The 26,554-nt window shown below is 39.3% G+C and overlaps 2 protein-coding genes across 3 annotated transcripts in view; one reads left to right on the forward strand and one right to left on the reverse strand.

The window, feature by feature from the left end:
- ric1 (RIC1 homolog, RAB6A GEF complex partner 1) overlaps window positions 1-4,738 on the forward strand; it is a 54,769-nt gene extending 50,031 nt beyond the window's left edge. For both annotated transcript variants that reach the window (XM_026928849.3, XM_053240126.1), the window contains exon 26: window positions 144-4,738. In XM_026928849.3, coding sequence (XP_026784650.1) covers window positions 144-429 — 286 coding nt within the window. In that variant the 3' untranslated portion in view covers window positions 430-4,738. The remainder of the gene's footprint in view (window positions 1-143) is intronic.
- Window positions 4,739-5,425: 687 nt separating this feature from the next.
- LOC113535667 (endoplasmic reticulum metallopeptidase 1) lies at window positions 5,426-25,882 on the reverse strand. The gene is made up of 15 exons (XM_026929136.3): window positions 25,531-25,882; window positions 19,926-20,230; window positions 18,453-18,580; window positions 17,505-17,610; window positions 16,931-17,077; window positions 16,239-16,331; window positions 14,991-15,203; window positions 14,445-14,665; window positions 14,103-14,277; window positions 13,167-13,357; window positions 12,910-13,062; window positions 10,897-11,099; window positions 9,396-9,511; window positions 7,035-7,198; window positions 5,426-6,288 (listed from the first exon to the last, which is right to left on the reverse strand). Exons 1-15 carry the CDS (start codon window positions 25,791-25,793, stop codon window positions 6,118-6,120), a joined length of 2,649 nt encoding a protein of 882 aa, XP_026784937.2. The 5' UTR covers window positions 25,794-25,882; the 3' UTR covers window positions 5,426-6,117.
- Between the last annotated feature and the right edge of the window lie 672 nt (window positions 25,883-26,554).

Here is a 26,554-nt window from a genome sequence, read left to right on the forward strand (position 1 = left end):
ACCACCATGAACTGTGGATTAAATAAAACTAAGCAAGAATATATAAAAATGTGTAGTGAAAAATTTTGATAAATAACTTTTAGCACGCGGTCTGTCTCTCGCTGTCTGTCTCTCGCTGTCTGTCTCTCGCTGTCTGTCTCCAGTCTGGGTTACAAGCCCTTCCTGAACCTCATTGCTCCTGAGCTGCAGAAGCTGTGTGACGTCTCCGTGGATCAGGTTCAGCTCGACTCATTTCAGCCGTCCATCTCCAAGATGGCCGACCCAGTTCTCCCCCGTGTGGAGGAACATCGCGGGGTCTCAACCTTTACCCTCCCTATGACTCTTGAGATCCCTGCTGGCTCCGCCCCTCGTATTAAGGAGGACAACCACAAGGAGGAATCGGAGGACGAGGCAGCTGATGAGGGCGCTTATGACTGCACACTCTCATGATTTGAGAGAACAGAGAATCAGCCGGATCTGGATTCCTCTACGTTGTGTCCTAAACCACCCTCTTATTCACTAAGCCATGCAGCATCGTTAAAGGGGCACACAGTGCATTATGGGTCGTGGCAGGAAGCGCAGGCAGAAGGCAGGAACTTTGTCTGGGTTTCTGTTGCACATCTTCATGTGTCGGAGTGTATTAAGGGGACTTGGGCACTACAGAGAGAACACAGGATGGTTTTGTGATCAGCAGGCTCGCTTTCTTATTCACTGTGTAGGGCTCACATCATCTTCACATGGCACAGTGCAGTAGAGGTGTCGACAGTGATAACACAGTACATGACATTACAATTAATGTGGAAAAAAACGATTGATTAACCAGTACAGATGAGGCGGTCAGTGTTATAAAAATACTTCCGCTCTCTCAGTTGTGTATGGAAACAAGAAAGAGGCATAAAGATTGAAATGGTAAAAGCCGTTGAATTCTTAATAATGACATTTTAACACCATTGCACTGGAATATGTTGCTTCAGAATCCACATCTGTATTTATTTGCTTTGAATTAACTTCCTTGAAATTCATATGTAGTGTTCATAGTTATTCATTTTAAAAGCCAGGAAATCAACCATCTAGTCAAATATTTTTTTCAGTGTTCACAAATTCAGATTCAATAATTAAATTTTCAGATTTTTCAAACATCTATTCAGGCTGCTCATTACAGTGCTCAAATACAAGCAGTCAAATGGAGTTAGCAAAATTCCCTAAAAATCTTTAGTTAAATATCTGAAAAAACCTGAACTGTAGATGTTTTTCCCCCTAAAACGTTACTTTTAAAATTGTGAATATCTGACCTCATAAATAAAAATACTTTGAATTTCAAGATGATGATTTCAAAACAAATAAACACAGATTTTTCAAGTAATATATTTCAATGCTATGAATTCAATGGGTATTTAATTTTCAAATCTTTTTTTTTTCTGTGTCCACAATTCTGATATTATTTATTACTTTATCGATACTACATGGTCGTATCACCCAGCTCACAGAGACAAACAGAGCAGGGAGTCTTTTTGTCCTAAATCGCACATCCTCGCTTGTCACACTGTTATCTCTTCCTGCTGGAGGACACAGTGTGAACACCACCTACTTCCCGACAACCTCATCTCCTGAAGAGAAGGAGAAAACCTTCTGTGTGGGATGATGTGTGGCCTACGCAGTGAATAAGGTGAATAAGGGACAGTGTAGGACAGAAGAGACTTGACTGTGATCAGTGTGTGAGTATAAACCATCTCTTAAGTGTGATATACGTAATGTGCAGTTCTGTCTTTTGGTTGAATTCACATCCATCCAGACTGCTGTGTGTGTGTGTACGCGTTTGTGTGTTTATCCTGTGTTCTAACACCAGTATTATTGATCTCTATGAGAGAGGCTGTATTTCCAAAATTAATTGTAAATTTAGCTCTTAAGAGAACTTTCAAAGCTGGCAGAAAAGGGCTGTATAATACAGTATAAGGAGAATCAAATTCACACATCCGCATTTGTTCATCCAGAATGCAAATGTTGCTACTAGGGCTGGGTAAATATCATATTTTAACAATTCACTATAAACACAGAGGTCCCAATAGCTATGGTTTAGCCATAGCGTTTAAGAATTATGACCCATCACTATGGCAAAAGCCTGAAAAGTACTTAGCGCATTTCGGCTTTCTCAGATGAAGACTAAGCGTAAATGAAATTCACCCACCAGAGAATATGACATTAAGATGTACGATTGCTCATGAGAAGTTACTTCTATTTCACACAGACTTGTCACAGACTAGGCGAACTTTGAATTGTGAATTTGCAAATCTCGGGTTTGGGAACCAATAGAGAAAAAGAGGGCGGGGTTTGTGGTGTCCGGTCGCTAAAAGCACAGGTTAGAATGTGTTCGTCATTTATGCTGATTTTATAATTGTCAAAATTGAATTTTTTTTTTTTTTTTTTTTTAATTGAGTTCTTCAGATGTGCTCAGGAGATTGTTTCATAATGACTGATGCACCAATGGGGTTTTGTGTTCACTCACTATTATTTACATATTAATGATAATATTATTATTGTTATTATTATTACTATTATTAGTTATCATGGAGCCGTCTCATCTCATGACAAGGATTTTGTAGTGAAATTCTGTTATTTCTCTGTTCTTGAAACCTCTGTACACAATACTTATCACAATATTTTAGCCATAATATGACAAACTAGACATCCAGAGATTATTTTTTTAAATTCCACGTTTCTAAAAGATTACGTAATGAGGAAAAGGAGGGAAAAGAAACAGTTGGTACATTAGTGTCCAGCTGCAGGGTTGTAAAAGCACTGATATCTGATGATGATAAGATAAATGAGTATATTCCGATATGTATCAAAATCATATGGTCAGATTACCCAGCCCTATCGCAAGCACAGGTAAGAGCCTGCAGTGTTTCAACAGCGAGCTGCTAGCAATGAAAGAGTGCAGATTACAGGATCTTCATCTCATCTGCAGGTTCCTTTCTTCCTAGCAGCAGTCGTGACTCAGCTCTTACAAAGCGTGCACCCTTATTTCCATGTTGTACTGATTTATTTTTGTCCTTCTCTCTTTATAAGTAGGAAGAGCATTCGGATGAATTTGGATGTTTTGAGTATGAATAGTTGTTTTTTTTTAATTCAACTGTGAGAATTTCTAATACCTCATTTATTGTAGTTGTCTGCATTCAAAACTTTTTTTTTTTTTTTTTTTTTCCCTCCCGTCTCCAGTCATCTCTCTTCTGCTTCTTGTTGTGCTTTGAAAGCACTGATATGCAAGTTACAATGCTGTGTGTTTGTGGTTTTAAAGAATTTACAGCTTCACTTTTTTATTATTATTATTATTATTATTATTATTATTATTATTATATATTCAGTAATGTTATCAGAAACAGCACTCCATCGCTGAATGGATGTGTGTACACTTCAGTATATTTAGCTCTGTAGTTCTTAATTTACTTTTTTACTTTTAAAATGCATTTTTATTTAGCTGTGCTCAGGAGTTCACTGTTTTCATCATGACTGATGCACCATTGGTACTTTGTAAGACGCTTTTAATATTCGCACCCCATTCATTTACAAATTTAATCCGATTTTTTTTTTTTTTCATGTAATAATAGCAACAAAGCCACAAGGTACATAAACATGAGTAACCTGAAGAATACACAATGCAATTATATGGCCGACGTGCTGTTAAGCACAACTGAAATGCTCATCCTTTGGCTGATGATGAGGTAATAGTGTTATGTAAATCTTAAATATATTACGGATTCTAACCCGAGATAGAAAATAATTATAGTTGCTGTTAGTCAGATTTAAATCCCTGTCCTTGACTGAGAGACGAGTTCACAGCTCTTTAAGTGTATAAAACAAACACGAAACTGCTTGCTTACTACATTTCGTGTCACTTCAGTATTATTATGGGGTTGTGTATCCGTGTGCAATGATAAAGCAGCAGCTCGGTTTGTCTTTGCAGCTCTTTTTGACCCACAGTCTCGTCATGTTTTCCATGTGGACCAAACTGTTCAGTTCTCGCTGCTCCTCAGGTCAAACGTTAGCTTCTTTCTGTAACTGTAAAGAAGCTCATTAGCCGAGTTCGCTGTGCTGTTGCATCTCACCTAATTTTATGTTTTTTCCCCTCAGTGTGTTAAACATTTCCAGCATGTGTATTTAGCGTATATATCTATATCCACTACTCTGCTTTATTGCTTCATTTAGTCTGTTTACCAAAGAAGTGATTTAGGCCCACATGCAGCTTTGAGCTGATATGAATATGCAAATTGAATTTGGGATTTATTCTCCCTCTCTCTCCTTTCTTTACTTCTTTTTTTTTTAAAAAAAGAAAAACACTCATGATTCCATCTCTCTGTTTTCTTCTGCGTCTGTGGATTATGTTATAGCTAAAGTGATACAATAGGTGCAATGGCGGAATGAGCATACAGCATAGTGATGTGTATGTGTGTGTATAGAATTTTATAATGGTCATTTCATTTGTTCTTAATGAACGGGCGCGGTACTTATTTCACTCAAGACTTTTCTGAACAAGAATGGAAAACGGACTTTCTTTCTGTGTGTACGGCTGACATGTAATGGAGGAATCTGCAGTGGTGCAAGACGCAGCTCTGCATCAGGAACGTGTGTATGTGTCTGTGTGTGTGTGAGGGAGAGAGCGTGTGTATATTATAATGACAGATTCTTGTACAATTCACTTTTTCTACCAAGTTTCTAGAGCTTTTTCCTGTACATAAAGAACAATAAATTATTTTTAAAAGCATCCTACAAAGTGTGTGAATGAGTCACATCTTTTATCCTTTAAAACCTTTCTAAAATGTACTTTGGAGCCATGTGTGGTTAAGATGTTCTTCTTTCAAAGTTGCTAAACAAAGAAAAAAAACCTCAGTGTGACAAAAATGATGACAAATCAAAAGTTCTGCCTATAACTCTTTCCTCTGAAATCTCTACTTCTAACTATTTCACCTAAGACAAGGAAATGTTTTATTTACTTTTTAATCTTGCTGCAAAGATCGTGTTGGTTAAGCAGTCAGTTTAACAAACGTAGTAGCGTAAAGATGTAGAGAACCTTGCCTGCGAAGCGTGATTTTCTCACATAAGTGTAACTGCCATAAGTAAGTGTAAACGGTTGATGTAATCGGACCTCGGCTGTCAGAATGTTGGCGATGCTCCTGCGCCGCAGTCAGAGTGGACGCTCTTTTCTCTGTTTGGGTCTAACCAGATTTTAACATGCTTTTACTTGTGGTTGAGATGCATGCAAAAGAGACACGTATCAGGTGAAGAAACCCTGTAGGGTTCAGAAGTATACCTCTAGATGGTAAAAGAAAAAGGTTAAGTTTCACCATATGAAGTGTGTAGGTATGTCTGTGTTACTCCTGTAAGCTGTATCTTTCATCTCATGCAACTCTTTGTCTCAAAAAAAAAAAAAAAAAAAACTTGTACCTTTTTTTTTTCACAGACTTTATTGCTGGATTGCTGGCTTGTCAGTGAGTTAAAGTGAGTCTTCTTTGTAGTAAATAAATACTAAAATGAGACCTATTTGAAATAAGAAAACTCACCCTTTCATGCCCCCATACAATGAAAGAACTGTTATTCATAATTAATAAAATTTGGTTTAGACTATAATACAAAGCGTCTTCAATGCTGTGCCTGTTCTAATAAACGAGCATCATACTGAAGAATATGAGCTGCGACTCAGTGTAAAGCTCACTGCGGTCACCAGATTACCCCAAAACAGTTTAGTGAACAATGCTGTCTAGTGAAATATTTCATTCCAGTCATTCACAGTGGTTTAACAAACTGCTCATATTTCCTTTAGTCACGGTGTCTTTCATGTTCTTTTAGTTTGTGGTGTTAAAATGGATGGAATACTGGCAGTGTATTTCAATACAGCATGGACTTTTTGCTTAGAGTTATAATTACTTTGTGTTTTTAAAACCACTGCACAGAGAGTGAGAAGAAAGGGAGGAAACACCCACACAGGGGCAAGAAGAGAAGAGGAGTGGATGAGAAGAAATGCAGACTGACTGCTAACACACAACCCTGACAGTGGTGTAGTCTTAAACAAATAACGTGTATGGATCTGATTCACAGAGACTTTCACTGCCGCCATGTTGGAGTGTGATGCTCAGCTCTCAGCTCTCAGTACAGGTACATGTGATAAGTGCTGACCCACGAAGTCGCAAAAGCCCAGTCCGGAAATTTCCGCAAAAATGAACGGAGTTCAGGAGTGCGCTGATCGTCTCCGAATACGTAGTGAGCTGAAATGGCGATGGAGACCATGCTGTCTTCATCCAAACGCTCGGAAGATGGCTGAGAGGAGGGGAAAAAAGCAACGAAGCCCTTTAACTCAACACTGAATCTAAAAAAAAAACGCATACATTTAACAATTCACATATAATTATTTATTTACTGTCACTGATTGAAGAGTTTGGAATGAAGAGTACTGTGAGTGTAAAATAAAAGTAGTAGTTCTCTGATTAAATAAAATACTCTGTGATATGTGATGCATTCCTTTCCATCTACATTAAGCTGTAACAATAAGCTGTATTTCACTAAAGGTCATATGCCTGTCTACAGAAGAGGGGGTTAAAAAAAAAAAAAAAAAGAAACGCCCCCTCAACTGGGAATTCCTACTCGGTAACTCGGGACGGTCTCCTCAACCCTGAGTTCAGCAAGTGACGTCAAATCAACATGGCTGCTCCAAGCATCCGCAGTAAACAATGCAGCACTTCTGACCTTTAAATGAATTAAACTGTATATACACAAATATTTGCTTGACATCAACATACAGACGTGTTAGCTTGTTTCTAACACTAACTATGAGGAGTAAAATATAAATATCACTCATCGCAGTTAGCTGGCTAGCTTCTTGTAAACGTGGAGGCGTCCATGTTTTTCCCCACCTTTGTAGCCTGAACGCTCAGGGCTCGAGAGTGACGTAATTCCGACTTCCCACCTCCGAAGGTAAATCGAATGGAGTGTTAGTTCAGTGAAATGCTTTTGTGTCTGTGTGTTAGCTGTCTGTGGTGTTGATTACTCCTGTACTTTACACTTACCTGAACCTCAATCCAGAAGGTCCACGGTCCTGCATCCACACCGTGAGAGTAAAATATAAAATATTCTCGGTTCAGATCATACTGCGGCGTCCCGTCTGCAAACGACCAGCCTGTGAGTGAAGATCCCGTGCGGGGCAGGACGTACAGGGACATGTGGCTCGGACCTGTGGAGTAATACCATCATAAAAACATGGTTATTTACAGCTACGCTCCAGTAACACTCCTTCACTCATCCATTCATCCATCCATTCATTCATTCATTCATTGTGTCTTTATTACATAACTGCAGCATGGCTTTAGTTTAATACGCAGTGATCATGAACGGTCTTTCACTGGAATGGCTGATCTTACACAAGCAACAGTGTTTCAGGTTTACATGGATACATCTGAAAGAATAATTTTTTTTTTTTTTTTTTAAATAGAGCATCATATCTTTTGGCTGTTGTATTATTATTATTATTATTATTATTATTATTATTATAATAATAATACAAATCAACAAACGGAGCACACAATTTAAAATCAGCATGGAGCTGTTGACATTTTCTTCTATATAAAGATTTGAAAACTGAAATAGTTTTTCTCTCCTGCACTCTCAGTTCTAGCCTTGTTCAAGTCTGGTGACCAGCAAAATTAGAAAAAAAAGAAAAAAAAAAAAAAGAATAAAATTTCTTTTCAATAAAAGACACCTACACACTGATTGTCTAAAAGCAACCATTATACACTGGCCGGCCAAAAAAAAAGTCGCTGTTTAGATTTTAATAGTCAAATACATAAGAGTCTATGAATGGATCATTATTAGAGTGATTGTAATGTTTCTAGCATGTTACATGTTTGGCAACAGTTCTTTTAATCTTAAAAGATGAAGTGTGTAGCTTTTTAGTTCTTTAATAACCATGTAGAAAGACGTATCATGGCTATATTCCAGGATGTCACTGCGAAGATTCATCAGGGTTAAAATTGTGAAAGAATGGTTCAGAGAGCACAAAGAATCTTTTTCACACATGAATTGGCACCTCTGAGTCCTGACCCTCACCTCAGTGAAAGTCTTTGGGATGTGCTGGAGGAGACTTTACAGAGTGCTCACCTCTTTCTTTGTCAATACAAGATCTTGAGCAGAAACTGATGCACCACTTGATGGAAATAAACGTTGTGATGTTATTTCCATCAAGAGGTGCATCAATTTTTGGTCAAGATCTTGTATTGACGATGAAAGAGGTGAGCACTCTGTAAGTCTCTCTGTAAGACTCTGTAAAGTCTCCTCCAGCACATCCCAAAGACTTTGGCCGGGCAGTGTATATTAACTTAATTTGCATTTAATCTAACATGCAATAAATAAAATATAAAAGTAATAAAAATTATAGGTTTATGATTAACAAGTAATCACTCTGATCATCCACATCAGTCTCTTTAGTCTCCTGAGGTAAATATCAGTCACGGCATCTGACAAACAGGAGCGTCATCGTCACGCTAGACTCAACTGATCTCTGTTCACTGACTCATTCAGTGAGTTTGTTCTATTGGCTCAACTTCCCACTTTTCCCATGTTTTCATTAGCATTCAAAAACTGTCTGCTGCCAGCGCTACAGTGTAAGTGATGGTGTGTGTGTGTGTGTGTGTGTGTGTGTGTGTGTGTGTGTGTGTGTGTGTGTGTCGCATCTAATGTGACAGCAAGTTATACAATTTACAGAACTGAATCTATAAGACTCAGCTCTGTTTCAGTCATACTTGAGCAGCTAATAAAAGCAGACTGACCGCTGTTACTGGTTCGTAAAACTCGCTCCTTATTTACCTAAAGCGATCTGTGCAGAGAGTCAAGGCAAGTTTACAAAGATAATAAATCATTTATATATCCTTCTGAAATGTTTTCTTACAGTAGAGATGTTAAAGTATGCTACAGGCAGAAAAAAAAAAAAAAAACACTTTAGGTCAAAAACCGTTTTTGTCCTTCCATTTTTGACTGAAGTGATATCTGACGCTGTTTTCCCAGAATGCCTCACAAATGACCTCTAGCTATACATTGCAGCAGTTCTACAGACTATCCTTGTGAATGTTACATCTATAATGCACCTCATAGCATACCTCATAGCATCTTATTAAAACTAGCATATGCTCACAGTGCATTTTGGGTAATACATGATCAGAAAGTATAACTATACTGCATAACCTCCTGAAAATAAACTTATCAACAAATCCTCTTATATTTGCACCATTTTATCTGTTTATTTACTGTCCTGTAGTGTTCAGAACAAATCTGCTAAAACCCTCACAGCTAATATCTCCACACACACACACACACACACACACACACACACAGACACAGACGTCCTCACACAGCCTCACACACTGGATATATCTTACCTTTAGCTTCAAAGCTCAACTTTACTGTCCCCCATTCTGACTCGTGTTTGGACACCAGTTTAAACTCCAGTGGAGATTTAGGAGACACAGCAGGAGCAGGGAGATACCAGTTCTTCCTAAAACAAACAAAAAAGCCAATAATCTTTAAAAGAGACCTTTATACAGCATATACATCACTAAATATTCCTATCTAATAAACAGGAAGGCTGGAAAAGATCACTAAACAGCTGCTTGACAATCAAACACACCAAACATGAGTTCCTCTTTTTTTTTTTGATTTATTTCCTGTATACAGACCAAAGGTCAATGGATTTCAGATCCTTTTTTGGTTCTTAACATACAGAAGCCAAAGAGGAAAAGTGATTCCAAATTAAGGACTAGATCTTCCCACTGCATCATTTCCGCAACATGGAACAACGGGCCACTTTAAAATATGTAATAACCAACACGTTTATTATTAGTGACTTTTGAGATATCACACAAATGCTTTGACACTACATAAAACCCCAAAATGTGTGTGTGAGCTGATCCAATACTGAAAATGTAAAATAGTGTCTTGATTCCTCATCTAAAGACACAGATGTTTCATTTTTCTGCCTTGTCTGGCTGGAGCTGGTGCTAATTCGTTCCTAAATAATGAAAAGTTTATCTAAGAACCTTAAAGTGTCAATCTTGCAACAGATATAGTTTTTATGGTCCTGTTTAGAGGATATATTCTAACATCTTGAAGATCATTGCTTGAACAAATGTCCTTTTAGACATCAGTGTGTCCTTCTCTTGGTCTGTATTTTATCGCCTTTCGTGCTAACATAGTCGAGCAAGGCAACACACAATACAATATAATACATTTTCCTTCTCAGATATATTTTAGCAAAATACACTGATAGCAATTGTGCCACATTTTGTAACAACCCTGTGATTTCAAGGGTCACGGTCACTTTATGATCCAAGTTTGTTTTCAAGGAGTTTAGACATTGCTTGACAATATACAATGAAATGTAGATGAAAAATAAGATAAAATAAGCAAAGTGGTTCAATAAGTGGAATATCATGACTGCTTTCAGTAAGTCCTGCCTCTTCTCTATTTTTATTGGTTAAGAGGAGAGAGATAATTTATAATTATAAATACACTTATATGCACGTTTGTTTGTTATGCTAGAGAAGCAGCTAAATTTGAACAGTAAAATCAAGAGACTGTGTGTGCGCTAGAGAAAAGCAACACTGTAATGTTACTGCAATAAAACTGTCGACAATATCACATTTTCAAAAATATTGTTGTTGATGTCAGCATAGGTGAAACACTTGACTGTATGTGCTATAAACGTCAGTTTTGAAAAGAATTTGTAAACATTTTCCTCTCATTATATGATTAGAAAAGAACCACGTTTTGTTTCTGTTATTTCTCTTATGTTTCAATTTCTGTCTTCTATCTTCTGGAACTTGGCAGCATCGTGAACTTCAGCTTGCCCTGTTTTTTTTTAAGATGAATACAATGACTCACTTGATGAGGAATTTGACGGGAAGGAACCAGGGGAAACCGCAGAAGGGTAACTCTTCGCTGCAGCGCATGCGGATGGTGTCGTTAATCTCAGGAACATGAGGGGTGATGTGACTCATTCCCGTGTAATCAAAGCTGTTGATCCAAAACCCAGAATCTGTTTTCTCCAAAGAGCCATCCAAAGCATGAAAAGTGCGTGTGATGTGCTGAAAAACAAGTGAGAAAATGAGTTTCACTTAAAAAAACATGACATCAATCATCATCACTATCGTACTATCCTGCATCATGGTGTAACTCACAGGATAATACAAAACCACACAATACACACAACTGCACATAATAGTGCAACAATGTAGAACAATTTCAATTAGTAAAAGTAACATGTAACAGGATAAAGAAATATGTAGTACACTCTCAGAATAAAATGGTAGTAATCCGGACCTTTTCTGGTCACTGGGGTGGTACCCTTAAGGTCACCTTTTATGTATTTCTCACCATAATTCACCATAATTCATTTTTAGGGTAAAGCTTTAAAGGTACACTACAGGCAATTTTAACAAACAGTGGTGTAGTACCTTTTTTCCTGAAAGTGTAGGCACTAATTCCAGAACAGAAACATTATCAGAATTAACGAGAAGGCAGAACAGTGTTTTACTTGTATGGCATGTCAGATTCAAATACATACATATCACCTGTTTTTTGTTTTTTTTCATCACTGTTCAATGCAAACTGAGTTGCTAATGGCACTGAAGTGTTCATCAGCTACATCAAACATAGAAGCATGGAAGACATTTTTCGAACAGGAACCTGCTGGACTTGTCCACAAGAGCATGCAAGCGTTTCAGTTTGTGTAGTTTAGTGTGATGGGCTCAGATGCCGCCGTGGCTGAATTCTGTAAACAGCCAGGGCTTTTTTTAATCTTCAGCTGTCCAGTTTAGCCTGTTATCAGATTCCTGTTACGCTGTTGTAGCCCATTCACCTCAAGGTTCAACATTTTGTGCAGATGCTTTTCTGCTCAGCACGGTTACAAAGAGTAGTTATGTGAGTTCCTGTAGCCTTGCTGTCAGCTCAAACCAGCCTGACCGTTCTCCTCTGACCTCTCTCATCAACAAGCTTCTCCACCCACAGAACTGACACTCAATGGATGTTTTTTTTTTTTTTGCTTATTTTTTTGCACCATTTTGAGTAAACTCTTGAGACTATTGTATGCATGTTTACACTATTTCAGCTATTTACATTGTACTCTTTGCACTATTCTCACTGGATTCCCTTTCAAATAGAACTGTGTACTGGTCGGCGCTGCACTGGGACTTACTGAGCCCATTGTCTATCCCAGTAGTCATTGTACTGTCTTGTGCTGTCTGCACTTGTGCACTTTATGTATAGATTTATGTAGTCCCTTGTAGTTCTGGAGAAACGTTGTTTCGTTTCACTAGGTACTAACTGGCTGTATATGGTTGAAACGACAATAAACTCCACTTGACTTGACTTGATGTGGAAAGCCCGGGAGATTTCTGAAATACTCAAACCGTCCCCTCTGGCACCAACAACCAGTCCATGGTCAAAGTCACCGAGATCACATTTTCCCCATCCTCATGTTCAATGTGAACAATAGCTGAAGCTCTTGACCTGTGCCTGCATGATTTTATGCATTGTGCTGCTGCCACATGATTGGCTGATTGGATAATTGCATGAATGAGCAGTGGTACGAGTGTTATTTTACAGCAGAAAATCTCACAATGTGAAGCATTTTCCCAGACAGACAAACAAATATCACTGATCTTGACACAATCCCTCATCTAACGAGCCCTTAAAATGCCGGTTTATCATTACTCAGAGTGTCTGAGACTAGAGTCCACATCTACTAACAAGAAACTTTTTAAAGTTTAATCATCAACATGTATTACTGCACTAATGTATGATGGGATACACACTAGTACATTACATCATGTGACTTTTTATATTAATATAAATTAATTTTTATATCGTCTCATTTTATATATTTTAAAAACTTGCCTGTACAATGACTCGTTTGGGTCGTGGACTGGCTGGATCACCTGAATACGGAAAGAAAAGTCCGCAGGAAACCAGGACAAACATCACAGCAAAAATCGTCCATAAAGCAGCTAATACACGCTTAGTGCTGTGTGCCAGGTACAGGAAGTGAATCTGTGTGTGTAGAAAGAAAGATTGAATTAAGAGAGTTTTGGCAATATTACAAAAATATACAGAACTATTTGGAAACTATTTTTACTAAGTGTGAGGAGTCTCACCAAAAAAGAGGAGAGTAAGGCGGTTGCCACAGCAATCAGTGATGCAAGCACCACGTCAGGGGGGATTTCAGTGCCGCTGCGTCCCATAATGGGTGTGAAAATCTCAAACACGATCCAGATGAGGAACAGAAGGTGAACGTAGGGGAAAGACAAACCCAGCAGGTAGAAGAGGACATAGGACTTTGATACGCCTGCACACAAATACACACCATCAGTGACACAAAATATCTGTGTAAACAATACGGTGACCACCAAACTCCACAGATACAGAGCCACATAATACACTACATGGACAGTTTGGGGTCAACTGACCATCACACCCACATGTGCATTTTGAACATCCCATTCCAGATTTAGTCCTCCTTTTTGCAGTTATAATAACCTCCACTCTTCAGGGAAGTCTTCCCACTAGACTTTGGAGGGTGGCTGTGCAGATTTGCTCACCTCCATGGTGGTGTATCTGCTGCAATGCAACATTTTTACGTTCACTGCAATGTCTGTGTGTGTGTGTGTGTTTGTCATTAAGGTTACTGAATCATTTGGTTATAGCAAGTCAGTGTGACTGTGTGTGTTTAATTATGCATGAACTGAGCCAGGAAATGTGTCACAAAAAGACCTACCAAAGAAGAAACTAGCAAATATTTAATCTGGTGTTAACGTAGTTGTGTGTAGTGCAGCAGTTTTTTGAAGATCTTTTAAGAAGCTGTATGAGTAGTAGTAGTGTAGTGGTCTTGCTCAGCTATCAAGGCTATCACGGTTGCATAAATGTGTATCGGTGTTGTGCACATTTGAAGGGCTTACTTAGCTGCAAAACAGTCGAGTATTTGCATAGCAGCCTTTTTGAGTGTTTGCATGTTTCTCATTCATCAGCTTTGCATGATTGTGTGCCATTTGTTGTAAATGTGTGTATTAATGTGAAGTGCTACGGCTTCACACCTTTCTGTACAAAGTGTCTGGAGAGCAGCAGCTTGGTGGCGAGAGGGAAAAACACCATGAGCATGGGAACATACGCCGAGCACAGACCACGCTGAGTGAGAAAAACAAGGGCACAGCACCACAATAGCAGACTGACGTCGAAGAACAAGTCGCCCAAATCCAACCTCCGCATATTCTGTGAGGGAGAAAGAGATAAAGAGAGAGAGAGAGAGACACATTTTCAATCACTTTCTAGGGAATAAAGTAAGAGACGAAGGAATGGAGGGAGAGAGAGAAGTAAAGGAAGGAAGGAGAACTAAAAAGGGAAAACGTGCTAGGACATGTTGTGGTTGTTTCACTCACTGTGTAGTAGAGATTTTTAGCGAGTGTGTGGATCAGGATTATCTTTCCAGCTGCAACAGATCCGTACAGGAAGATGGAGGTGTGAAAGTGAGTGAACCAGAACATGGAGCGACCCAGCAGTGTGACCATCAGCGCCACAATCAGAACCGTGAGCAGTACCACGAACCAGCTGAGCACGAACACACACGAGCCATACACCAGTTCCAACACGTACCGGCCACCTGCACACCGCAACAACACAATGGTGGTGCAGCAGCTTCCATTAAGTGTCAATATGCTAACAATGGGGCTCATTTATCAATCTTTTATCAATCTTTTTGTAAACTTGTGTAAATGTTTTTGTAGGCCAAAATGAACTAAAAAAAAATCTAGATTTACAAAGGTTATGCAGATGTCCTTCATACTCATATAGAAGAATATTTCAAACTAAAAAGGATCAACTTTCACACACTCACCCACAAAACTGGTGACGTTTATGGGATTTTGTGTAACAGATCCGTGTGTGTGTGTGTGTGTGTGTGTGTGTGTGTGTGTCTGCGTACTTACCCACATTGCTAGGCCGCAGACATTTCTTGGCAAGGTAGATAAGGGTTGCTATGGTGACCATGTAGTTGATGATGGAACCAACTCGCGCTGGATACGCCACCATCACAACACCCAAGACATCGAAAAACACCATGCTGCCATGGCGATATTCTGATGGGTCACCCAGCGTTTCCGTGGTGACCAGATGCTTCAGCAGGGCCAGGATGTTGTCACCTGGTGACACACACACACCAAATTCAAAACACAACTAATGTGGAGATTTAAAAAATAAATAAATAAATAAATAGTTCTTATTTTGGGTCCATGGTGCTGAAAAATACCTCACAATATTATGGAATTATTAGGACATGTTATAGAAGTGTTAATGATATTAATGACTGACTGTTTTCAATTTCTGTGATTAATCACAATGAATCAAAAATATACACAATAAGATGATTACACTCCATTACAAACATTTGTGTGAGTGACACGGCTCAATATGGATAATTTTTACCAAAAAGTTATTTTTTGCTAATTAAAGAGCACCAAGATCGCAATCACCTGGCAAAAAATCATTTTCATCCATGTTACGTTCTACTGCAATCACATTTGGAAATCTCACAGTGACCAGACAAATCCCAATCAATACATATGGAGTAACTAGCCACAAAAATGATTAATATATATATATATATAAAAAAAAAACTAATAAAACATTATCCTCTGTACCGTCATAGAATGCATTGATGCATTTTACATGTACAAGTCCAATTGGAAAAAATAAACACAAGGGCAATTCCAGCATTACAGATGTGAATATGGATTTACACTCACATTGGTGAACAAAATGTCTCACAGCAGAGACAAGCTTAGGATCAATTAATTAATTATGTTGTCATTTAACCACTTGAGGAGAATGCAGACAAATCTTTATAAAAACTCATGTATTGATTTAGATGTTTCACACAGCAATTTATCAGCATTATGGATGTGATATCAAACGAACAACTTTTATAGGTGACCACATTTTCTACAAACTCAGTGAATTTGAAAGATCCTTGCAGAATGCATCATATGTATTACATATAAGTGAAAGACATAAGTGAACATTTTAAAACTAGTTTTGCTCCGGTGCGCAGAACTTTATTTCCACGGTAAAAGGTTGCCTTCTGCGTGGAACTACCCACAATCCTTTTTAGATGAACTTGTGTGTATAGTCTTCCTCCACTGCAGCAAACAGTAAAGTTTGTGTTCTTGTGTATGTACCTGCTCTCTGAATGGAGTCTGTAAGGATGCGATCTGCAGTGTCGTACTTCGTGTGGTAGATATAACCATTCTCAATAAAGGCCAGATCAATACCTGCAGGAAAACACAACTGCTCAGGATACAATATAAATGCAAAATAATTTAGATTTTATTCATAAGCTATGTGTTCTATATAAATGCTGTTGTCACAGGAGTTGCAAATGTGTGATGAGTCTCTCATATGAGCCCAGCTTCACCCACTGTACCAACCTTAAGTCGGTGTTTTAAGAAACTTTCTGATTATTTTCAGTGCTAAAGCATAATCTACATAAACATTCTCATTATTAAATCATAGTCAACAGTGTATTTTGTATTCAACTGGTGAAAACAGACATCGGCAAATATAATATCTACTTTCACCCATAATAATTTGTGATCATAGGTGCAGCATGAATTGGTTTGCATTGACTCCACCCTGTAATTTGCACTTTTAGGTAGAAACACATACAATTGCATAATCATTAAGCCAAAAACAAAACAGAGTCAAACATGTATTTACATGTACATGTCTCTATCTACCTGCCGACATAACCGTCTAATCTTCTGCCTTTCCAGCCTCCTACATATCTATCTGTCTGTTTTCTCATATAAAATTGATTGTATATGAAGTGTGAGTGCATGTACGTGTGTGTGTTTTTCGTGTATACATATACCAGGAATGTTGCCGAAGTCTCTGAAGATGCGGAAGTCAGTGTCTGAGGGAATAATGCCGCTCTGGAAAACTTCCTGCCCCACAACAGAGGCAAAAGGGTGTTTAACAGCACGAACATATGCTTGAACAAGCCACGGGTTCTCTGGACCTGAACACACACACACACACACACACACACACACACACCCCCCAGTAACATATGGGTGGGTCCATAACATCTACTACCACAAACTGCTTTTCATTTCACCAGAAATAAATATCATGACTGAGCAGCAGGGGAGAGTGCAAATGTGAATATGAGTCATTAAGAGACAGCTACAATGAACACATCACAACAGTGTGAACACATGACATAAATAATGTGTACACAGGATATTTAAATGGATTTCCAATACATATTTTTCCTCAAACAGTTTAAAATGGAGTTTTAATAATTAATTATTAATGAATGAGAATTAGTTGATATGAAACTGAATACAATAGCTTTAAGAGTTACTTTAAGAGGGTCTGAGTGGTCAGAAGATCAGGTGTGTGTGTGCGTATCTGTGTGTGTGTGTGTGTGTGTGTGTGTGTACCTGTCTGGAACACCAGCTCCTTTCCCCCGACTCCAGCAGCCTCCAGATTCACAAATGCTCTGATCTGCTTCACCCACTCGTGCTGAGTGATAAAGCCATGACTCGCCTGAGTTACAGACAGGGACGCAGACGCACAGAGACGCGGACACACAGAGACGCGGACACACAGAGACACAGATGCACACAACACAAACAAATGTACATATTACAATGAGGTAAATGCAAAAAATGAGAATACACATATTGCTTTGGTGTACAAAAGTCTCACTCTCAGATACAGAGAAAAAAAAGAAAACCTGCACAGTCCAGAAAACGCAGAAAATTTCTCTTCTCTCCACACTTCTCGGCATCTGTCTCTCTGTCTCTTTTTCTCAGTCACTCTCTATTTCTCCCCCTCTTTCCTTATCAGTCTCTATTTCTCTCTCGCTGTCTGCCTCTATTTCTTTCACAAATACTCAAATTCCATTGGAAAGTGTAGCAAACGTTCTGGAAATTCATTTCACGATGTCAGTGGAAATTTCAGGGAATTTCTGCACTTTTTCTAAAGACACATTTAACAATAGTGCTATGAAAACCAACACTGCATTGTACAAAATCTTTCCATATCAATTCACACCTCTTGACAGGTCGGGCTTTGTGATGAGTTGTTTTTGTGCGGATGGATTGCGTCTCGGTATTGCTTGTTGTTTGCGTAGATAAACGTCTTTAATTCAGCACTTTGGTTTGGTTTCTTGGCTTTTTGCTGTATTCTATAAACCTTCACTGATTAATACAATAAATTGGTTGCAGTTTCTAGAATATTTATCATGTACAACCCTGTATTCATACAGACTAACAGAAAATATATCTTTCTATATTTTTTGTGTAGACTCTCTATGTCTCTCTCTCCCTCTGACATGCTATTTCTGCCTCCTCTCGAGTTTTCTATCTTTCTTTTGTCACGCTCACCTGAAGGATGTTCTCCTCAGCTCCATTAAACAGAAAGATGACTCCGTGATTTAGAGGAATAGAAAGATTGGATATTGAGTGCAACACCTCCAACATCACAGCACAGCTTACAGCATCATCACTTGCTCCTGTCACACACACACACACACACACACACACAATGAGTGCCACAGAGGATACTACATCACTAGCTATACATTTCAAAGATAAATCAGTTACCGCTCAATGTGTTTATAAAGGAATGCTTCTTCAGCGTACTGGAGGTAGATCCTGGCGTATAACTGTACACATTAACAGGGTTTTAGCTTGATAGTACTCTTAGACTCTGACCTATCTGTACTTGCATGAGGATATGCTTTGTGATGGAGACTACACAGCATTATTGTACGTTAAATATTGTAAATGTGCAAAAGCAAATGTAATGTCTTCTTGTGCAAAACAGCATCCCAGTGTGTTCAAATGTCTTTGTGTATGGTAGTTTTAAATTGTAGACGTCAGATTAGTATTTCCTATGCTAAAACACACGTTTTATTCTCAATGAGGGTGTGAAATTGAGCTGAAAACTGAATCAAGTGTGTGAAGTCTTTATAGTTTTATATATTTTATATATTTTCTCTAATGGACACAGAAGAATGTCCTAGGTAGGGCTCTATATTTTCAGAATTTCTGCTGGAACAGATGGCAAGGCTCAGAATTTGGCGTCAGCAGCATGAATCCAACTATTGTGTCAATAGTTCAGGATTGTGTTGTTGGTGGTGGTGTAATGGTGTGATTCATTGCAGGCAGTGGGCCCTTTAAAACCAATCCAGCACTGTTTGAATGCAACAAATTTTAGGCCACAATTTACCCATCTTATAATGGTTACTCAAATTGTCATCTCAAACTGGTTCCATGAACATGACAATGAGTTTACTGTAGTTTTAATTGCCTCTCCAGTCACCAGACCTGAACCCAATAGAGCATATCTGCTGCACTGTAACTCACTGTGCCCACTTTCTTATTTTGTTAGTTTTGTACTGTCCTGTGCTGTCTGCACATGTTTGCACTGTGCACTTTATGTAAATGTCTCCTGTAGTTCTGTGTTCCTTGGTCCTGGAGGAACGTTGTTTCGTTTCACTGTGTACTAACTGGCTGTATATGGCTGAAATGACAATAAAGCCACTTGACTTGACATTTGGGATGTGGTAGAATGGGAGATCTGCAGCATGAATGTGCAGCTGACAAATCTGCAGCAACCATAAAGATATGATCATGTCAACATGAACCAGAATATCAAAGGAAAATTTCCAACCACTTGTGGAATCCTTAGGGATTGTGGTGGGTCCTATGCAGTATTAGTACGGTGCTCCTAAAAAAGTGATAAGTTGATAAGTATTCAATAATATCTGCTGTGACCTAATAATACTTATTCAAACTGCATATTTACTGCTTACACCTCCAATATAATATAATATACATGGCCGCAGTGTTTACCTGGACTGCTGGGCACACTGTCGAAATGGCAGTTAGCCAGTACAAAGTGCTGAGCTCCACCTCTGGGTTCGAGCCGTACTACAATGTTAGTGATTTGATCGTAGCAGCTTGTGAATCCGCCCAGGAAGTCAATGCTAAACGAGCCGCTGTGTTTGTGCGTCTCCACTGTGATGGTGTTAGGCCCATCGGCGCTCTCGCTTCGCACCCGCTCCACCTGCTCCAACAGGAAGTTTACTGTCATGATTTCATTCTCAGCACTGCCTGCGGGTCGAGGCCCCACACTGGTGATGTGCTCCAGGTACTTCCTGTTACGCACAAAACACACACACACACGCGTAAGCAAACATGAATGAGGGGGGGAAAAAACTTTAGAAATGTTATGATTTGTCTGTCATCACACGATACAATACTGATGCTGGTACAAGGCATTCATTTTTATTAGTAACTGGTTTCACCTCCTACAGAAGCACTTTGCTTACACAGCTGATAAAGGACTTTTGGCCAACATAATCCTGTTTCTCTAGTAACGCCACAGTTAATCCTCAAATCTCTTAATTCTGAACTGAAACATGTTAATGCGTTCATGAACTCTACACTCTATAAAGGCTCACTCGCTCTCCCACTACAAATGCTCTCTTAATAGCCACTAAATAACACAGTATTCAGGAACTTAGTGTTAGTAGAGGGAAAATTCACACACAGAAGAAAAGACCTCTTGAGCATCAAGGTCATGACTTAACCAATGCAATATTCAAGAAGGAACAAAGTTCAAACTAGAGATTTAGGCTGATAACGTCAGTGGTAAGTAAGAGAGAGGCAGACAAACAGTATCAAGTTGCAGTGTTCTCTTTCTCTCTCTCTCTGTGGAAGGGATAGTCCTGAGGAAACCTCTGAATATAGGCTTCACAAAGAACAACACGGTACCTGCTGTAATTTTTTCCCCCAGTCCTGCTCATTTGGTTCTCTCATTCTGTGGGTTTCATTGTTTTTCTGCTCTAACACAGTTGATCCAAATCATCAGCTCATTAACACACCCTTCATCACAAAACTCTACACAGACAATAACACACCCTTCATCACAAGAAAAGGTCTGGATGTGTGTTAGAGAAGAATTAGTGTCTTTGACCAGTGGTTCCTCTTTTAAGGGTTCCTCTTTTAACCCTAACCCTAACCCTAGGTTAGGCTCTTTTAGTGCTTTAGTTTTCGCTCCTTTAGTATTTTAACATTCATCACTACTGGTGTGTGAATATTAATGACTCAAAAGATGTCGGAAAGGCAAAGAAAGGCACTCTATCACTATTCATTCATTTATTTATTCATCTTCAGTAAGGGTCGTGGTGGATCCAAAGCCTGTCCCGGGAACAGCAGGCACAAGGTGGGATTACACCCTGCGTGGGATATCATTCCATCATAAACACACATTCACATGCTCATTCATACCTAGGGACAATAGCCAACTCACATACTGGCATGTTGTTTTGGAGGTAGGAGGAAACTGGAGAACTCAAAGAAAACATGGACATGGGGAGAATATGTGAAATTCCACAAAGACAGTGACCACAGCTCAGGATCGAACCAGGAACCTGGGAGCTGTGAGGCAGCAACACTACCTGCTGTGCCACCCTTTATGACAATAAAATATATTAAAAATATATCTGCAAGGTTTTCAAACACTTGAGGTATATTTCTTAGACACTTAGGAATAATCCAAAAATGCCTAAACACAATAACCTACAGGATCTTTAAAATGAGAATGTTAGATCAGGAACCATACTGTGACATTCTCTAACACACTAATTCTGCTATAAAACATATGAACCTACAAATATCCGGAATACGCGTTAAAAAAGCACAGAGCAGAGAACTAAAAGTCCAGGTCTGAGGGACACATTAACCTAACACACCTGACCACAGTCACAAACATAGTTTCATGAGGCCACATGAGGAAACCAAGAACTTCAGTCTGACTCAATGTTAGGTTACCCTATGAGCAAACAAGGCTCAATAAGATACCGATAAGAGGATTCTGTATTAAAGATATACATTTCTTTACACCTGCATCTGAAATGCAATGCAATACAAAAATGTATAGCTCAATTCAATTTACATTTCTGCACAGCAATAATGTTGTGTGTACGCTCAACACCTTCACCCTGACAGAGTAAACTATCCGAGAAATAAAAATACAACGAAGTCAAAGAATAAAAGAAATTGATTCTATTCTAAAAAGTCATAAATGATAGATAAAAGTTCACCAGGGGTGAGATCTGCAGCTACAGAGATCTCAAACTATGCCGAGATGGAGCAAAAGAGCATTAGAGAAGCCATTTTACCTGTAACTTGCTATAGGTTCGACGTATTTTTACGAAATCCGCTTTGCTATAGATGCTACACATTTCTGCATATCACTGCTGAAAACCTGTACGCTAATCCAACTACAAATCTAATCGCAACACTAATCTTTCCAAACCTCATGTGCCCTCCCAAATAGCAAGAACACTAGCTAAAAACTGAGTTAAAAAGAAACTAAGCAGTAATAAAGAGTAAACTCACTTAGTCACAGCTATAACCCTGCCATACCTGCATAAAGTCACTTATAAAGTCAAAACACACTTTTTCCTGTGAAACGTAATTACTTGTTCGCTTGCTTTGAGGTGTCATTGAGTCTTACATCCAACTGCTTTGCAAAAAACTGAATTCAGTTCATCTCTGGAAGAAGACAACAGCATAGATGTGAATTGCAGGAGGGCGTGGGAGGCTTTCACTCTCATGCAGGTGGGAGTGGGTGGACAGGTATGAAGCTCGCAGGACATGGGAGTGTATTGGATGTGGTGGTTTCCTTTTGCAGTGCTGCATGATGCATTGACTTCCTTTGTTCATTGATAATCAGTAAGTATCGTGGTTTACGTTAGTAATTAGTTTATATTTTGGGAACTAGACCCAACTAAATTTATTAGAAAATATCCCGATCAGGTACAAACAGAACTAACGACAGCAGGAGCAGGAAGGATTGGTCGGAATTCCGGCGAAAGAGGACGGGAATGACACTACAAAAACAATGTAGCGTCTTGGTTTCCTGTATCTGTTTCTGGATCACTCTCTGCCTGGAAACACCATACAAAAAGTATGAAGTATGATGGGTTTTTTGACTTTGGTTATGTTTCCAAGCAAAAATTTCCATTAATGCAAATGACTTCATTCCGACTGCAACATGGAGAGCTGTTGAAAATCTTCATTTACTTGTATGTTATAAACAATCTTAAACAAATGTATCCATGCAAGAAGCAGCAATATGAGCGCCTTGTTAGTTAGTAGTCTCAGCCAAACATCCTCCAGACGTCCAACTGAACAGAAGGTGAGAAAATGAATTCTGCTTAATAATTATTTGAATTCCCCTCATCTACTCTTGCAATTATTTTAACATGTGTAACTTTAACTGGCTCACACACTGGGCAACAATTTTAAGACTGTTTGGGACAAATGTAGTTGTCCAGAATGTATGCTAAGACTCCTGTTGTGGAAAAAACTGAATTTACTCAGCGAATATTCTTCTTGAACACAATATTAAATAGATTATCTCTTCCAATCAGAAAGAAATTTCATTCTGACTTGGCCAGATCAGTTACTGTATAGTTTTTGAGCCATCAGTCATGTTATTATTGGTTTATTAGGCTGCATATAATCATAGCTAGCCTAAGTTATCATCCTGCATCAGTGTGGAGTAGATTACTGTGCAATAAACCTATATTTAGTCTCATTCTTTCCACTTCCTGACCATTAATGGATGGAAACTGTAGAACTCTGCCATGTTCTGAGCTTTAATTCACAATTTGATTTGCCATCACTATCAGGACATAGTATGATATACTGGATATAGTTTTTATTCCTGCAGGTGTTCAATAGGTACCAATATAAGTATGTGAACAAAGCTACACACGTACAAGTCAAGTGCCAAGAACTTTGTGAGGAAATACACAACGCCAGTGTAGAATTATGTAATGTACATCGTTCATTCATTCATCTTCAGTAAGCGCTTTATCCTGGTCAGGGCCTTTCCCAGGATCACTCGGTGTGAGACGGGAATACACCCTGGATGGGACACCAGACCAGCATCAACATCACACACACATATACACACCAAACCAGGGAGTTGCCAAACCACGGACCGGCATGTTTTTGGGAGGTGGGAGGAAACCGGAGAAACCCACACAAACACAAAGAGAACATGTGAAACTCCACACAGACAGTAACCCGAGCTCAGGACTCAGGAGCTGTGAGGTGGCAACATGACCTGCTGCTCCAACCATGCTGACCTAGTGATGGAATGTAATGTGCATGTTGTAATTAAATGAAGACCAGATGTGTTGCTGAGTAGCATTGTCACCTCACAGCTCCAGGGTCCCAGGTTCAATTCTGAGCTTGATTTACTGTCTGTGTAGAGTCTTGCATGTTCTCCTCATGTTTGTGTGGGTTTCCTCCCACTGTCCAAAAACAGGCAGGTAGTCAGATTGGCTGCGTTGCATTTCCTGTACACTCCTGGGCTAAAAAAAAAAAAAAAAAAAATGGGCCAAGCCCAAAATGGCACAATATTAGGCTTTTAATGGTCTTAACAACTAATCATTGGTCAGGAAACGAGCAAGCATTAAACAAATGCACTCCTGAGAGCTCCTGTGCCACCATTTACTCATTTATTTTTGTTGCAGTGAACTGTCTGAGGAAAAGCTACAAACAGGGAAATTCACTTATATAGTCTTTTTGTACACAAAAGTAAAATCATGATAATGACTAAAATGTTTGATGTAAAATTCAAACTCATGTCTGGGTGCACAAAAGTTTCCAAAAATATCTTCTGGGATTTTTTTTTCATCTGCCACATCTGATGCAGCCCATCAAGGGCCGGATAACAAGCTCATAAATGGAAATAAAAGGATTGATAGAGTAAGGAGAGATCTACAGTATTTGTTTAAATCTTGATTTGTTGTTAAAACCATTAAAAGCTTAATATTTTTGCCATTTTGGGCTTGGCCCATTTTTTTGCCCAGGAGTGTAGGCGTGAATGAGTGTGTGTGCGTGCATGGTGTCTTGAGATGAACTGGTGTCCCATCTGGGGTAAATTCTCCCACCTTGAGCCGAGTGTTTGTAGGATAGGTTATGGATCCACCACAGCCCTGACCAGAATAAAACAATTACTGACATGTCTGACTGGCCACGGCTCTGGCACTGCCATACGGAAACATTTTCACATGCACAAATGTAGTCACTTGTGTGAAGAGAATATAAGAGGGATGACAATACAGAGATTGCAGATCTCCAGTGTAGATCTATTGCCATGGTCATGGTCATAGAATACATGCTATGATTATTATGATTACTATTTTTTAAACTATGTATAAAATGAAACAAGACCATGTGCACCCCACTTGAACCTGAAGAGCTTATGGAGCAGGGCATGTGGATGAGGTGACAGAGAGCTCGCGCCCTTTGGCTGATGCAGTGGGCTGAGTTTCAGCTTCACTCTTCTTCATCAGTGCACTACATGAAGTGCACTACATGAAGTGCACTCATATACTGAGTGGGGTGCTTATTCACATTCTGCAGTGCTTACCTTGCCCTGCTGGCGTTGAACTCGCCGGTGGGTTTTCCTATAACGAGCTGCTTTAGAGACCAGTGCACAGAACCCCAGAGCGCGCATATGAACAGCAGCACGAGCGCGCACGCGACTCCTTCGCTTAGCACGAACGAGCCTTGGTGTTTTTTCTTCCTGTCCTCACAGCTGCTGCCTTCACGGCGCTTCAGAGTGCCACTGTTTTCAAAAGACACGTTATTTAGTGAGGATTTTAGCCTCCGGACGGCGGTGTCACCTTCCATTTTGAAGTTCTCCCTAAACACCGGAGAGTTTGAACGGACCCAACGCGCCGAAGGTCAAACTTCCGGCATCACGTGACGTCACTGCCACCGAGTATTGTTAAGGCTAGAGAACTCGCCTAACACTTCCGGGTTTTGGGTTTCGATAGAGGGCGCAAAGAGTGTCTAAAATAAAGGTTTATTTTTTACACATATTATTTGCATTGATATTATATTATGTATATTATTATATTATTGATTCACTGATATGAAACTAGCCAATTAAAATAGACTAATGACTAACCTACACTACATGACCAAAAGTATATGGACACCTGACAATCACAGACTGTTGCCACAAAGATGGAAGCACACACTTGTATAGGATGTCTTTTTTTGGTAAGCTGTAGCAGTACAGTTTCCCTTCATCGGAACAAATAGGCACAAACATGTTCCAGCGTGACAATACCGGTGTGCACAAAGTGAGTTCCATGAAGACATGGTGTGCCAAGACTGGAGTGGAAGAACTGGAGTGGCCTGCACAGAGCCCTGTCCTCAACCCCACTGAACATCTTTGTGATGATGCACTCCAGGCCTCCTCGCCTGACATCAGTGTCTAACCTCACTAATGCTCTTGTGGCTGAATGAGCACAAAAAGAAAAAAGAAAGCCTTCCCAGAAGAGTGGAGGTTATTATAACAGAAAAGAGGGGACTAAATCTGGAAAGGCATGTTCAGCAATACATATGGGTGTGATGGTCAGGTGTACACAAAATTTTGGCCATAT

This window comes from Pangasianodon hypophthalmus, chromosome 15 (assembly GCF_027358585.1).
Source record: "Pangasianodon hypophthalmus isolate fPanHyp1 chromosome 15, fPanHyp1.pri, whole genome shotgun sequence".
NCBI lineage: Eukaryota > Metazoa > Chordata > Actinopteri > Siluriformes > Pangasiidae > Pangasianodon > Pangasianodon hypophthalmus.

Excerpts from the sequence above, each read along its gene's own strand:
- LOC113535667 (XM_026929136.3), bottom strand. The coding sequence starts at position 25,793 with ATGGAAGGTGACACCGCCGTCCGGAGGCTAAAATCCTCACTAAATAAC. Across the intron at positions 18,581-19,925 it reads CAGTGTGCCCAGCAGTCCAG|GAGCAAGTGATGATGCTGTA; the intron begins GTAAACACTGCG and ends TGTGTGTGACAG. Across the intron at positions 17,078-17,504 it reads GGAGCTGGTGTTCCAGACAG|GTCCAGAGAACCCGTGGCTT; the intron begins GTACACACACAC and ends GTGTGTGTTCAG.